This window comes from Eretmochelys imbricata, chromosome 11, assembly GCF_965152235.1.
Source record: "Eretmochelys imbricata isolate rEreImb1 chromosome 11, rEreImb1.hap1, whole genome shotgun sequence".
In the NCBI taxonomy this organism is placed as follows: domain Eukaryota; kingdom Metazoa; phylum Chordata; order Testudines; family Cheloniidae; genus Eretmochelys; species Eretmochelys imbricata.
The window spans coordinates 34,190,890-34,206,191 of NC_135582.1; the positions used below are offsets into that span (position 1 = coordinate 34,190,890).

The 15,302-nt window shown below is 44.2% G+C and overlaps 1 protein-coding gene across 2 annotated transcripts in view; it reads left to right on the forward strand.

Moving 5' to 3' along the window:
- SLC4A10 (solute carrier family 4 member 10) overlaps positions 1 to 15,302 on the forward strand; it is a 204,609-nt gene that overhangs the window by 80,635 nt on the left and 108,672 nt on the right. For both annotated transcript variants that reach the window (XM_077829536.1, XM_077829537.1), the window contains exon 4: positions 9,201 to 9,339. In XM_077829536.1, the coding sequence (XP_077685662.1) occupies positions 9,201 to 9,339 (139 nt within the window). The remainder of the gene's footprint in view (positions 1 to 9,200; positions 9,340 to 15,302) is intronic.

Consider the following 15,302-nt stretch of genomic DNA (forward strand, 5'->3'; position numbering starts at 1 on the left):
CAGGCAACCAGCTTGGCTTAACAGTAAGATCAGCAAGGATTTCAAACACAAAAAAGAAGCTCACAAGAAGTGGAAGATTGGACAAATGACCAGGGAAGAATATAAAAATATTGCTCAGGCATGCAGGAGTGAAATCAGGAAGGCCAAATCACACCTGGAGTTGCAGCTAGCAAGAGATGTTAAGAGTAACAAGAAGGGTTTCTTCAGGTATGTTAGCAACAAGAAGAAAGTCAAGGAAAGTGTGGGCCCCTTACTGAATGAGGGAGGCAACCTAGTGACAGAGAATGTGGAAAAAGCTAATGTACTCAATGCTTTTTTTGCCTCTGTCTTCACAAAACAAGGTCAGCTCCCAGACTACTGCACTGGTCAGCACAGCATAGGGAGGAGGTGACCAGCCCCCTGTAGAGAAAGAAGTGGTTGGGGACTATTTAGAAAAGCTGGACAAGCACAAGTCCATGGGGCCGGATGCAGTGCATCCGAGAGTGCTAAAGGAGTTGGCGGATGTGATTGCAGAGCCATTGGCCATTTTCTTTGAAAACTCATGGCGATCGGGGGAGATCCCGGATGACTGGTAAAAGGCTAACGTAGTGCCCATCTTTAAAAAAGGGAAAAAGGAGGATCCGGGGAGCTACAGGCCAGTCAGCCTCACTTCAGTCCCTGGAAAAATCACGGAGCAGGTCCTCAAGGAATCAATTCTGAAGCACTTAGAGGAGAGGAAAGTAATCAGGAACAGTCAGCATGGATTCACCAAGGGCAAGTCATGCCTGACCAATCTGATTGCCTTCTATGACGAGATAACTGGCTCTGTGGATGAGGGGAAAGCAGTGGACCTGTTATTCCTTGACTTTAGCAAAGCTTTTGACACGGTGTCCCACATATTCTTGCCAGCAAGTTAAAGAAGTATGGGCTGCATGAATGGACTATAAGGTGGATAGAAAGCTGGCTAGATCGTCAGGCTCAATGGGTAGTGATCAATGGCTCCATGTCTAGTTGGCAACTGGTATCAAGCGAAGTGCCCCAAGGGTCTGTCTTGGGGCCGGTTTTGTTCAATATCTTCATTAATGATCTGGAAGATGGTGTGGATTGCACCCTCAGCAAGTTTGGAGATGACACTAAACTGGGAAGAGTGGTAGATACGCTGGAAGGTAGGGATAAGATTCAGAGGGCCCTAGACAAATTAGAGGATTGGGCCAAAAGAAATCCGATGAGGTTCAACAAAGACAAGTGCAGAGTCCTGCACTTCAGATGGAAGAATCCCATGCACTGCTACAGACTAGGGACCGAATGGCTAGGCAGCAGTTCTGCAGAAAAGGACTTAGGGGTTACAGTGGACAAGAAGTTGGATAGGAGTCAACAGTGTGCCCTTGTTGCGAAGAAGGCTAATGGCATTTTGGGCTGTATAAGTAAGGGCATTGCCAGCAGATCAAGGGACGTGATCGTTCCCCTCTATTTGACATTGGTGAGGCCTCATCTGGAGTACTGTGTCCAGTTTTGGGCCCCACACTACAAGAAGGGTGTGGAAAAAATTGGAAAGCGTCCAGTGGAGGGCAACAAAAATGAATAGGGGACTGGAACACATGACTTATGAGGCGAGACTGAGGGAACTGGGATTGTTTAGTCTGCAGAAGAGGAGAATGAGGGGGGATTTGATAGCTGCTTTCAACTTCCTGAAAGGGGGTTCCAAAGAGGACAGATCTAGACTGTTCTCAGTGGTATCAGATGACAGAACAAGGAGTAATGGTCTCAAGTTGCAGAGGGGGCGGTTTAGGTTGGATATTAGGAAAAACCTTATCACTTGGAGGGTGGTGAAGCACTGGAATGGGTTACCTAGGGAGGTGGTGGAATCTCCTTCCTTAGAGGTTTTTACGGTCAGGCTTGACAAAGCCCTGGCTGGGATGATTTAGTTGGGGATTGGTCTTGCTTTGAGCAGGGGGTTGGACTAGATGACCTCCTGAGATCCCTTCCAACCCTGAAATTCTATGATTCTGTGATTCTATGATAGCAGGCAGGGCAGTCACGCTGCCTCACGAGGGACCCTGGGAGAAACTGTGGGCTTTCAGATTGCTTCCACTAGTGCATCAACCCTGCTCTATGAGCTAATGTGAAGGATGGAGGGTCATGATCCTGCCTCCTCCCACATCCGTTCAAGCAATTTGCTCACTGGAGTGAGGATGGAGCCGTTTTTATTCAAAGGAACTGTTACTGTGAGTGGCTCTCCTGTGGTGTATGCAGGAGGAAGCCCCTTATGTGACTCCATTTCCCTATGTGCCATTTCAAGGCCCTGTTGGCCTCTGCAAGCTGGGTTATGCAGCGCTCCAGGACTATCAGTCATATCCTTTTGACTTATCCAGTCCTGGTGTCTGCAACTGGTTTCTGTTTTAGGGCCCAGTTGCAATTTCATAATGGGGCCATTCATAGTAGTGAATGCTAGGTCCGTAGAAGTGTCTGCATTTCCATTCTGCAGTTTTCAATTCTGCACCACTGAGTCCCAGCTTGGATTTACATCTTTGAAAGTTACTTACACATGTGGACTTAATTTACACCCTTTTTTGCACCTTCACTGTGCAGTTAGACTCTTCTGGATAAAGCATTCTTGGGCTCATGCTCAGCACAGCTGAAGAGGTGGGAGGCAAAGTTGGTTCTAAGCCTTTGTTCCTCTCATAGATCCTGGGAGCAGCTGGGGGCCAGCATGCATTAGAGTAGCTACATGGCTGCTTTAACTTATGCTGACTGGAGTGGTCCATTAGCAGGGACTAATACTGTTCATTGCACTCTGGTTCATATTATATGGCCTTCCCACCCCGGAGTCCCCCTCCCTGGTTCTAGCTGGACACTCCATGTCTTTTCATGTTTGGGTATTAAGCGTAATGCACATTTATGGCAGTGATAGAAATAATAATTTTAAAAATTGGCCCCATTATTCTTGCTCATTTCTCTAACTCGTGTTTTTTTAATGTACTTTTCAATTTAATTTACTTTTCACAGTAAAATGCTGACTGTGGCTTACTTAAATGGGAGGTGAAACTGATCAAATTTAAAATTAAATCTCTGTTATCCCAGCCTAGAAGAAATTTACAGTTTCCTGTCTCACAGGAGTCACATTTTGCACTAAGGATTGTGTTACCACAAATTTGACCACATGGAAATGAAATTTCTTTTCATGCAGTTTTTGAATCATGTATTATTTGTTTTTCCCCTTAAATGTCATAAATACATTGGCATTTGTAGATTGTTGCTGCTTTTAATGAGAGTCAAATTCTTACTCATGTTAGTAACGTTAAGTCAATTGTGTGAGTAAGGCTGACAGGTTTCATTTGTTGTTTTGCTCTTTTATACTGTTATGGTCTCTAGTTATCTCTCATTTTCTCTCCCTTAATTCTTTTCCTGTTTGAAGATGTTTGGGTAAAAATATCTGTTTCATTTTTGTCTTCTACATAAAATCACATCAGGTCAAACCACATGAATTTTCCAACTTCCAGCTCAGCTTTGTGTCTGAAAATCAAATTATGCTCTTCATGCTTGGGACGTTATCATAAATCATCACCAACAATAAAGTATGAAGAGTCAGAACATAGCAAGTAGTTTTGCTGATGTATTAGTGAGAAAGACAAAACACAGTTTGTTCTGCCTCATCTCTATAGGTTCTTCGCTGCTGTCCGTAAAATAGTCATGCGTGACTCAGAAGACACAGTAGCAGCAAATCAAATACAGCAGTAAGGTACCATTTTCACAGCCACTTTTCTAATAACCACACTGTAAGACAAGGGTGGGCAAACTACGGCCCGGGGTCCGCATCCAGCCCTCCAGATGTTTTTATCCGGCCCTTAAGCTCCCGTTGGGGAGCGGGGTCCGGGGCTTGCCTCCCTCCGGCACTCCAGCCAGGCAGCGGGGTCCAGGGCTTTCCCCACTCCATGCGGCTCCCGGCAGCAGCGGCACATCCCCCTTCCAGCTCCTACGCATAGGGGCAGCCAGGGGTCTCCGCATGCTGCCTCCGCCCCAAGTGCTGTCCCCGCAGCTCCCATTGGCCAGGAACCGCGGCCAATGGGAGCTGCAGGGGTGATGCCTGTGGACAGGGCAGTGCACAGGGCTGCCTGGCGGTGCCTCCGCTGCTTGAGGTAAGCGCCGCCTTGGAGCCTGCACTCCTGACCTCCTCCTGCGCCCCAACCCTCTGCCCCAGCCTGGATCCCCCTCCCGCCCTCCGAACCCCTCGGTCCCAGCCTGGAGCACCCTCCTGCACCCTGAACTCCTCTTTTCTGACCCCACCCCAGAGCCCGCACCCTTAGCCGGAGTCCTCACCCCCTCCCGCACCCCGACTCCCAATTTTGTGAGCATTCATGGCCCGCCATACAATTTCCATACTCAGATGTGTCCCTTGGGCCAAAAAGTTTGCCCACCCCTGCTGTAAGGTATTGTTCTGATCTCTGATTTCCTTCCCATGTTGAATACATGTATTTCTATGTATATAATACTATCAGAAATCCGGAGCTCTATGGTACAATACTGTTCATTATCACTTAACATAACCGTTGTGTAAGTCAGTTCTACTGCTGGTTTCATCAAGAGAACTGGATGTTCTTGGCACTGGATGTTCTGGGATTCTCCCACAGACAATCTCTCTTGAAAAGCAGCTTGCTTTCCATGTTCTTTCACTCTAGTTACATAAAAACACACATTTATCTTTTGTCTCAAACAAATACTTGCACTGGAAGATTAAGCCTCCCTGTTATATTTACTTTTATTCTCCAGTAGTATGTGTTAGTTATTGAACTCACTTTTTTGCTTGAGCTGATGGGATAAAAGTGGACTTGTCACTTTCTAAACTATGGTCCATGGCATCCCAATACTTGTAAATGCCAGGGAAGGGCAAAGCTGGTGAATTGTAAATTTTTATAACTAGTGAACTCAAACATAAACAAACCAAAACCAAATTTTGTGTTCCTGTGTCAAGGAAGAGGCAAGTACCGTTACAGTTCTGTGAATTAATTTAAGAATATAATATTTACCTGCAAAGTAGGCATTGCCCACTGGGTCCTGGCAAGATGTCAGTAGCAAACCCACTGGCACAAACTTTGAGTGCCCCTGCTGGACTTTCCTGACTCTCTAAAGCTCTGTTTAGTGAAAGAGAAAATGGTCACAAATAAATACAGGTATAACACAATGCATTTGCTGAATAATGCAGCTGACAATTTCTGCTAACCAAAACACAGAGCTGCAAATAACTCAGAAGTACATTTAGCAGCAATTTTTGGATTCTGCCATGTGCTAAACATACGTCCTCTGGAGGATTTTAATCACACTTTGTCTATATGGATTTCACAGAAATGAGCTATTTTTAGTGCTTCATTTCATTTGCTGTTTGGGACAGTACACTATACAACACAATTGTGCAGTGCAATATATGACAATTTACAGAAAATAAATTCTGCCCACTTTATATTCATGGTTACAGTAGTGAAGGGAGCTTACCACATGCAACAACAGTTTTCCACATGCAAAGGAAAAGACCTAGCCAAGTGGTAGCGGTTAGAAGCGAGGAAAACTCCAAGGAGTACTTCACAGAGTTCCCCACACATCATCTCCCCTTCCCCAGACAGCATTCAGACCCAGCCCACAAAGCCCTTGGATTCCCAGGGATTGGAAATAGGTCAGGCTCATCATGCACATTTCCCCCCACTCCTATGCTCCCTGTCAGTGCAGCTCTATTGGCTTAAAGGTTGGGACTGTATCAGAGCTTCTCAAACTGGGGTGCAGGGGGTGTGAAATGTATTCTGTGTGTGGCGGGGGGGAGGGGTGAGAAGCTTTAGGGGGAAAAAAGGTGCTGTGCACATTCAGAGCTGGGTGGCCGTAGATTAGCGGCTGCTGGTCGGGCGCCCAGCTCTGAAGACAGCAGCAGCAGTGGAGAAACTAAGGGTGGCAAAGTATTGCCACCCTTACTTCTGCACTGCTGCTGCTGGTGGTGCTACCTTCAGAGCTGGGCGCCCAACCAGCAGCCGCCGTTCTCCACTCTGCCTTCAGAGCTGGGCGCCCGACCAGCAGCCGCCGTTCTCCACTCTGCCTTCAGAGCTGGGCGCCCGACCAGCAGCCGCCGTTCTCCACTCTGCCTTCAGAGCTGGGCGCCCGACCAGCAGCCGCCGTTCTCCACTCTGCCTTCAGAGCTGGGCGCCTGACCAGCAGCCGCCGTTCTCCACTCTGCCTTCAGAGCTGGGCGCCCGACCAGCAGCCGCCGTTCTCCACTCTGCCTTCAGAGCTGGGTGCCCGACCAGCAGCCGCCGTTCTCCACTCTGCCTTCAGAGCTGGCTGGCAGAAAAGCAGCAGCTGCTGACTGGGTGCCCAAAGCGGGGAGGGGAGGAGGCGTAAGCTACTGCAGACGCAAAGAAGGTGGGCACGATCAAATAAGTTTGAGAACCACTGGACTATATTCTCTTCTCTTGGGAGTCTCTTTGGGGCTGGTAGGAAAATGATGTATTAGTGGATTGCCGCCTTCCCCTGGCCCAGTTTCCCATCCACCCACCCTCAGTGGGGTTGTGATGACTTGCGTGTTGCCTTCCTGCTTACTGCTTCCTGTTCCCTCTTCCTGTTGGTTTCCTGCTTCCTAAACTCAGTGTTCTAGTTTGCATGCCTTGTGTGCACACACGTAGCACTGGGTGTGTGCAGTTACCCAGGGCCTGCTATTACATATCTGCCATTTGGACTGTTATGATTTTTGTTCAGACTTAATAGATTTGTGGTAATTACATGTTTTGATTGACCACCAACTAGCATGTCTTGCTTTGATTTCCTTATGATTTGGGATTGCTGTTCTGGGATGCATCAGAGCATAACAGTGGTCATGCCCTCTCCTCCCAATAGGACCCACGGAGTTCCTAATTCTGTAGAGAGCCTTTCTCAAAGAGAGGAAGGGAGAGACTTAGGGTTGTCAGCTGTCCTATGACTCGCATTCAGCAGGGTTGCAAGGATCCCCCACAGTTTACCTTCCTGGCTCCTGCGGATTGTTAGGCAGAAGAATTGGAGGCAGCTAATCTGCCTCTCTTCTTCCACTCTCTCCCTCCCTCCTGAGGACAGCCCACATGGAACAACTAAGAGGAGGCAGAGGAGGCTGCTCCAGTGGCCTACCAGCAAGGGAGATGAGGAGGCTCAAAAGGTGTGATGGAGAATGGGAGTGTAAGATGGGGGCAGAGACTGGGACTGGAAGGATGGGCACACAATTGGGGACATGCAGGGTAGGGTCAGAGGATGGGCTGAGATGCAGAATAGGAAGGCAGGGGCTGAAAGAAGAAAGAGAAAAAGATAATGAGGAGCAGGGGCAGAATGGAGGAGGTAGCTCCAGATCTTCAAAGACCCCACAAAAACCAATTCTGCACCTTTCAGTTTTCCCATCCCCCCTCGGTCTCCCTGGCCCTGGCTCTCGCAGACTCTCCCTATCTTTCACCCTGACTTTCCTGAACTGCCCCTTGCTCCCTCAACAACTTCCACCAGCTTCTGAAAACTAAGCTCCTGCCTCCCCCTCACACCTGCTCACACTACGTTTGGGGAATTTATACCCTTAGGAAATGACAACACGTTCTCACTTGTGAAATATGTCACAAGTGTTGCTGCTCTGTTTGGTAGCTATGGCATTGGTGCCGCAAAAGTGGGTATCTCTATAGCTGAATTCAGCCTACCACACCACTGGACTCCTTCGGCACCTCTGATCAGCACTTTGTTCTCTGTGCTTTTTGGTTGAGTGCCACCTTATCAGAAAGACTAAACTTTCACAGGATGGGAGAGCTAGTGTTGCTTAACCCCAGAATGAAGTGGTAAAGTAATGTTTCAGTCAGACTGCACCCCAGGTACAGCAAGGCAGGGGGGCTGGAACAATTTATATAGTGGGGGTGCTGAGAGCCATTGAACCCTTCTGCAAACCCTGCATATAATGGAAACCACTTCAAGCCAGGGGGTGTGCAGCACTCCCAGTACCCCTAGTTCCAGCACCAATGCAGCAGCGTGTCTGCTACTCCATTTCTCAGTTGACTAGCAGCATGGCTCCTGCAGTCACTCACAAAGGATTCTTGGTTGTTCTTTCAGCTGTGAAGTACATTGGCAGAAACCGTAACTATACATTTCTGGAGATATTGGATGCCATCCACAGTTGTATGATTTGAGATTTGGATTTTATTAAAAATAGATTTTAAGACTGTTACAGCATTTGAACCAATAAAACTGTAGTATGCAAACATGTGCACCATGACTTAAGTCAAGTGCACTATGACTGCCTGAGTTTTCTCTCATATTTCAAAGCACCAGTCATAAGGGAAGAGCAGTCTGTCTCTGAGACAATGTAGCAGCTGATTGGGCAGTGAGGAGAAGATCATAGGGGAAAAGAAAGAAGGGAAAAGGTGGTGTGAAGGGAGGAGAGCAGGAAGAGAGGATAAGAAATGGGGAAGTCAAGAATAGATAGGAAAAAGAACTGTTGGAATGGCAGCAATTATTCTTACTATTCTAGCCCGCCTTCTGTCTGTCTGTCTCTCTCTATATGTTGTTTCTAACTATTTAGGCAGGTCCAACAGGACAATTTATATCAGTGAATAGTGAGAGATTTGAAATTCATGGAGGGTATTTTCTTTTGGGACCTATCAATAGAAGTTTAATGGAAAAAATGAATGCAGATGTAGTACCCCGACTTTGTGAACTGAGTTAAATTTGTACATTAAAAATCAGTCCACAGTAGTTAGCTTGTCTGACACTTAGCAGTACCTGTGGTTTATTTTACCCTGTTAGGCTGGGTGAGACATCATTAAATCACATTTGTAAGTATCTGTATACTTCACATTGTGAAAAAAATGTGTTTGTCTGTTTTGGATATATTTATTTAATTAGAATACAGGTAATTTAGATGGAATAAACAGATCTTAATAGTAAAGTGCTGTGTGCTCTACAGTTCATAGAGCATGAGTTAAAGCATGACTGAACTGACAAGATGTGTGATTATTTTATGTATTACAATACTTGTTTGTGAAGGTTAATTATCTGGATAAGAGACAGCTGAATAATCTCATGAAATTCCAGTCATTTGCTTACTGAAGGCATACAAATGACTGTTCTCACTAATGTAAAATCATTTTGCATTTAATCCTTGCTGAAAAAATGCACGTTAGTAATTCGGTCCAATCACAGTCCCTGCTGTCTATGTTTTTTTGATGATATTTGTGTTTCCCCCCCAGACACCCCATCACAAAGAGTACAGTTTATTCTTGGAACAGAGGATGATGATGAGGAACACATTCCTCATGACCTCTTTACTGAACTTGATGAGATTTGCTGGCGTGAAGGAGAGGATGCTGAATGGAGAGAGACAGCAAGGTAAGTATTTTCAGGAGGTGTTTTTGTCAGTAACTGATGGTCACTGAAAGTGTGGTGAGACGTTTCAAAGCTGTAGGAGGCCCAGGAATGGATTTTGGATACAAAGCTTAAACAAACAAAAAAATCATTTAAATCCTTGTATAACTAGTATTGCCACAGTATCTGTCATTCCTTAAGACCCAGATGTTTTCATCTGGATTTAACATATATAGGTCAGAATGAAAATTGAATGAAAGAACTGACATAAACAAAAAAAATCTATTACTTATAGTAATTAAGTAGACCCTTTTATTCATATTTTAGCCCATCATTTTTATATTTAAAGTATTTTTAAACATACACAACCAGGAACATATCCTTGAGAAATCCATGAGTTGGCCTCTTTATTAAAAGATCACAGGAGAGAGGGAATAACATTACCATAGCCAAATTAAACTTAAGATAAACTCAAATATTCACAGAGTCCAACCTTTAATGAGCAGATGCTCTGGAGACTTTGAATGTTCAGTGTTAGATCATTTCACTTCTGCAGAATTAAAATGTGGAAAGAATGTCTGCCCAGATTTTTTCTCTGCTGAAAGACATTAACTGAATATCAATTACATAGCTGCTTGTTTTTCTTCCTCGGGCTCCTAAGTGTGGGAGTCACTTACTATATACCTGGTTTCAATGGGGCATTACATTTCCAACAAATCTGGATTTTGGGGCTTACCATTTTTCTCCTTGGAATCTCTACACTCTCTTTCTTTAGATAACTGCCACTAATTTGTTTAGTGTTCATGGAAGGTGCCAGAGTGCCCAGAGATATCGGGCCAGATCTGTGACTTCAATATGGCCTTGGTGGATGAAATAGGCTGTAGATTTGGCTGAATTGATCAACTGAGGAATCTATCTATTGGAGGAATACCCAGGTGGTGGGGTTCTGAAGGGCCAAGAGCAGTCACTCATCCCTGTGACCTCGCTGCAATTGTGTAAGCTTGGAGGGGCACAGAAGGGCAGGTTCCTTGTTCCCTTCTCCTCCATTTTTGTGTCCACATGCAGGGAGCATCCTCAATCAGTTCATATGCTTTTTTCCATGGACTACAGTAGATTACACCACAAAATTGATGTTCTGTGGGTCCTAAAATATTCATATTCACAGTCAAAGAAAGAAAATATAATTTATCTTTTTTTTCAAAAGGTCTTCATTTTACTCATGCTAATTAAAGATGGTTTATATCTTGAAGAAAAAAAAATCAATTCTGTTTATAGTTACAGAATTTTTCAGCAGGGAAGTGGAATAGGAATGTCTTCTGGGAAGCATTACAGAAGTATGTTTCTTAGAAATTATTCTGATTTTAATTTAACATCTTATAATCAAGACAGAGTTCCAAATAAATAGCTGAAATAAAAGAAACATCCATTTAATTTGATCTATCATATGTCTATTTTAATTGTCCTCCTTCCTCTTCACAGTAGATAAGAAAGCACGTTTTGTATTGTACATACTGTGACGGGGCAAGGCCGGATGGCTATAGAAAAGTAGTGGGAGATAGATATATTAGCTCCAGGCTAAACAAATCCCTGGTACCAGGTTAAGTGAAATGGAAGCTGCTCCAGGTCAATTAAGACACCTGGGGCCAATTAAAAACTTTCCAGAAGGCAGGGAGAATGCTAGGTTGATTAGGACACCTGAAGCCAATCAGGGGCTGGCTGAAACTAGTTAAAAGCCTCCCAGCCAGTCAGGTGGGTGTGCATGTCAGGAGCTGTGGAAGGAAGTTATGCTGTTGGAGAGGCTGAGTAGTACGCACCATATCAGGCAGAAGGAAGGAGGCCCTGAGATAAGGGTGAAGTGGAGCTTGAGAAAGTGAGGGCTGCTGTGGGGGAAGTAGCCCAGGGAATTGTACACGTCATGTTCCTAGAAGGTCAGCTACCATAGCTGATACTATCAGGGTCCCTAGGCTGGAGCCCAGAGTAGAGGGTGGGCCCGGGCTCCCCCCCTACCTTTGCCCCCTGATTAATCACTAAGACTGGGAGACAACAGAGACTGTGCAAGGAAGGATAACTTCTCCTCCCCTCCCTTGCTGGCTTATGATGAAAATGGCTCAGTAGACTGTGACCCTTATCTCTAGAGAAAGAAGGGTTACATGGAGGGTCACAGTGAGCCTCTGAGGCTAGAGAAATCCGCCAGGAAACATGGGACCCATGGAGGCAAGGACAGGGCTTTGTCACAATACACACTAGTAAACTAATAAGTGTAATGAAGTGGAGTAGGTATTACATATTACTGAATACATCACTAATCCTGGAACAATAGGCTTTTAGAGTAAATCCTTGATCCAGCATTCAGTTCCAGTAAGTAAGCTCTGTTCTGGAGACAACTGTAGTTGTAGTAGTAAAATTAATATATAGAGCACTTTTCACCAGCTGATCTCAAAGTGCTTTGCAAAGGAAGTCAGTATTGTCACCCCCATTTTACAGATGGGGAATCAGTCACAGAGAGAGGAAGTGACTTGCCTACAGTCACCCAACAGGTCAGTGGCAGAGCCAGGAATAGAATCCAGGTCTGCCAAGTCCCAGTCCAGTCCTCTGTCCACTAGGACTTATTGCCTTGTAGGAGTCAGGAAGGGGAGGAATCCTTCCCTTCAAATCAGGGAATGCCTCTCAGCGGTTGCTGTATCTGCAGTGCTTGTGGTAGCTGTTGAAGCTCCTGCTCTCTCCCTGCTCAAAGGTAAGGACTAGTGGATTTGCATAGTGGCAAATTCTCCAGTCCCTCTATTGTCTCCTCAGCTCACCCTCAACCCCCTGAATACTGGGCATAGCTAAGCTCCAAAGAACACAGCTCCATGGCATGCAAAGGGCATATGGTACGAATGATGTGAGAAGCCCCAGGGAGGTGCTGGTTCCTCACCCTTGCAAAAGCAAAATTCCATTAGTTTCACTGTGATTAGGGACTTCTGTGGCTGTAGAGATGGGGCGTTAGGTGGTGGTCAAGATTTCCCTTCGTAATATTGCCACAAAGGAATGGCATAAGAATGCCAGTGTTTCTGATGGATTTTGTGACTCTGGTGTTAATGTAATTGTTTTAGAATATCTTCTTTTATAAACATGAGTTACTGTGTATTTATTGTTTGCATGTTACCATCAGTGTGCTAGGTACTTTACAGAGCAGCTAACAGAGTTATTGTGTAATCAATAGCCAGAAAAGGAATACCAAGAGCCCAGTCCAGCTCCCATCAAATTCCACGGCAGTTTCGCTGTTGACCTTAATGAGCACAGAACAAGGCATCAAATAGTTACATATGCATTTTACCAGGAGGAGGTGTGGTGAATCTCTGGTGCAATATGTCTGGACTCTTCTGCAATTCCATTTGATGGAGCCTGCATGCACAGTCATTATTCTGGAACCTTTTATAAATGTTGTGTGCAAGTGGTGTAAGATTCATTGAGACATTTGCTGCTCAGTTAGCCAAAATGGTAGCAGCTATTGAAGAGGAGTGTGGATAAGATTTGGCTGAAGCTCAATATCTCTGGGAAGAACAGAACAGATTTATCTAAACAGAGGGAAAGGAGTTAGCAAGCTGCTGTGGAGGATTTAAAGTGGCAAAGGCTCAGTTGTGTTGTCTCAAAGGCAGATTCCAATCCTAATGAGCCCATCAATACAATATTATTCATACACAACGTTTTTTATGGTTAATAATGGTTTGGTATACTAACCATTTAACTATATTATTAAACATAAATAATTGGATTATTTCTTTTTTGTAACAGGCCACATTGCAACAATAATTATGTGCTATTATTTAGAAATCAAACATATACAGGGATTAAAACATCATAAAGTAATCAGAACATTTGTGAACATTTGGTGAAAGCAGGAATCTCTTGTGTCAGCCCTAAAGTGATCCATGTTGCCCCTTTGATGATGATAAAGAAGCAGAAATGTATCCTTTTGGTAAATGACATTCAATGTTACTAATAGAATAATTTGCACAGATGACCTGGCTGTACTATTGTGTACAGAATGCTTGATTTATAGTTGCTGTCCTATAAAAGTACTTAGTGCACCTGTGACCCACAGACCTCCTGGATGTGGTGTCCTATCTAGTAGCATCGAAACCACTTAAAGATTAATGAGTCTGCTATAGCTTTAGCTAATAGTCATATGGCTTTTAGCTCATGCAGTAGCGGCTCATGCATTTAGCTCCAGAGGTCCCAGGTTTGATCCCACCCACTGGGGTCTGTCGGTGTTACAAGTGGGGGTTCGTCCAGGATATCAACTGGGAAGTCTCTGAAGGTCGGGATGCGCTTCTTCAGCTAGGGGAAGTATGTAACCCACACACCTCCCGGATGTGGTATTTTATCCCTTTTAATGGCACCAATGACCACTTAGACATTAATGAGTCTGCTACAGCCTTAGCTAAGGGCCATGTGGCTTTTGGCTCATGCACTAAGTTTCAGAGGTCCCAGGTTCAATCTTGCTTGCTGACGACCGGGGTCTGCCAGTGTTACACACACTTTGTAAAGAAACAAACCTGGAGATGGTAGTTAGACTTATAATATATACACAGTAGTGCAACAGCATGTTGATAAATGCTATCGAAGTTCAAGTCTATTGAACCAGTCTTTTGCATTGCTGAGTGGGACAGTGGTTTAGATTTCCCATGGTTGAACCTCAGAAGGTCACCCCAAATTTGGGTGATTATCTGAGCCTTATTCAGATCTCTTTAGTCTGCCTATTTGTAGTTGAAATCTCAGGAGAATGTCCTTTCCCATGAAAGCACTTCTGCTTCTGGAACTGACCAGAATATGGTAAACCAGTGTGGTAAGAAGTTAACCAAACTTTTTAGATCTTCAGAAGAGATTTAGCTTAATTTTTGATGAAAATTATGATCTCTGTTATATTCAAATCCATTTTCCCATCCATAGTTTTGAGAGATGGGTAGCTAACAGGTGCATTGGTTATGACACGAATGCCAAGCGATAATCGCTGGTAGGGCAAAATAAAAACCCACTTTCTGCAAATGGTCTACACTTCCTTTCAAAGACATGAGGTCACACAACTTGTCTCCCTTTGTCACTTCTGGTTTGTCTCTAAGCAGTTTATTTACTTTGGTTCATTTTCAAATTAACATTGGCAAAAGTTCATGCTGAAACAGGTATAATATGTAGGATTATGATGCCTGTGCTAGTCAGGCAGGTTGCAAGTGAATGAATGCTTGGGGAGACACAGCAAGCTCTGAAACAGATATTACTGGACCCCATAAGCCTGATATTTTGCACTAAAAAGTTATGGCAAAGAATACTACAAAGTGTTCATATGCTCTATTTCATGTATACTATGTACAAAATACCCGATACATTTAAAAAACAGTGATAGTTTTTTTTAAAAAAATTGGACAGTCCTGTTTAACCCTTTGGTTCTATAACAGAATGTCACCATTGGAGAAACTCTTGAAGTATTTTATTTTATCAGTCAATGACCTGTAAGAGAGGTCATACATTTCTTCCCCCACCCACCTCCCACAGCTAAAGAAAGTGTCAAGCTGCAAACACTGAGCGTGGATTTTGAACACGCCAAAATCTGTATTTCTGTTTTTATTTAGCCCGCTATAAAAGAATGGGAAAACTTGGATCCAGGCCTGGGTTAGGATTTCTAAACCTTTTATGTTCCTGAAGTTTGGCGATAAAGTCAGGGGCTTGATAAAGACCCAACTCTGGATTATTATCCACCCTTTTCCTTTTTTTTTAAAAAAAAAAAACCCACCAGATACATTTGCATAAAGATTAGGTCTTTCTTCCTTTTAGAGTTTCTGTTACTGATGCTTATTCCTTGTTTTAAGTAATAATCTCCCGACATGGTTAACAAGTATCACATGAGGTAGTGTATCCAACTCAAAATATAGAGAAGAAAATCAACTCAGGAAGCATTTCTTAGAAGAGATGGGACACTCCACTCAGAGAATGGCATCAGCAGTGTTGTG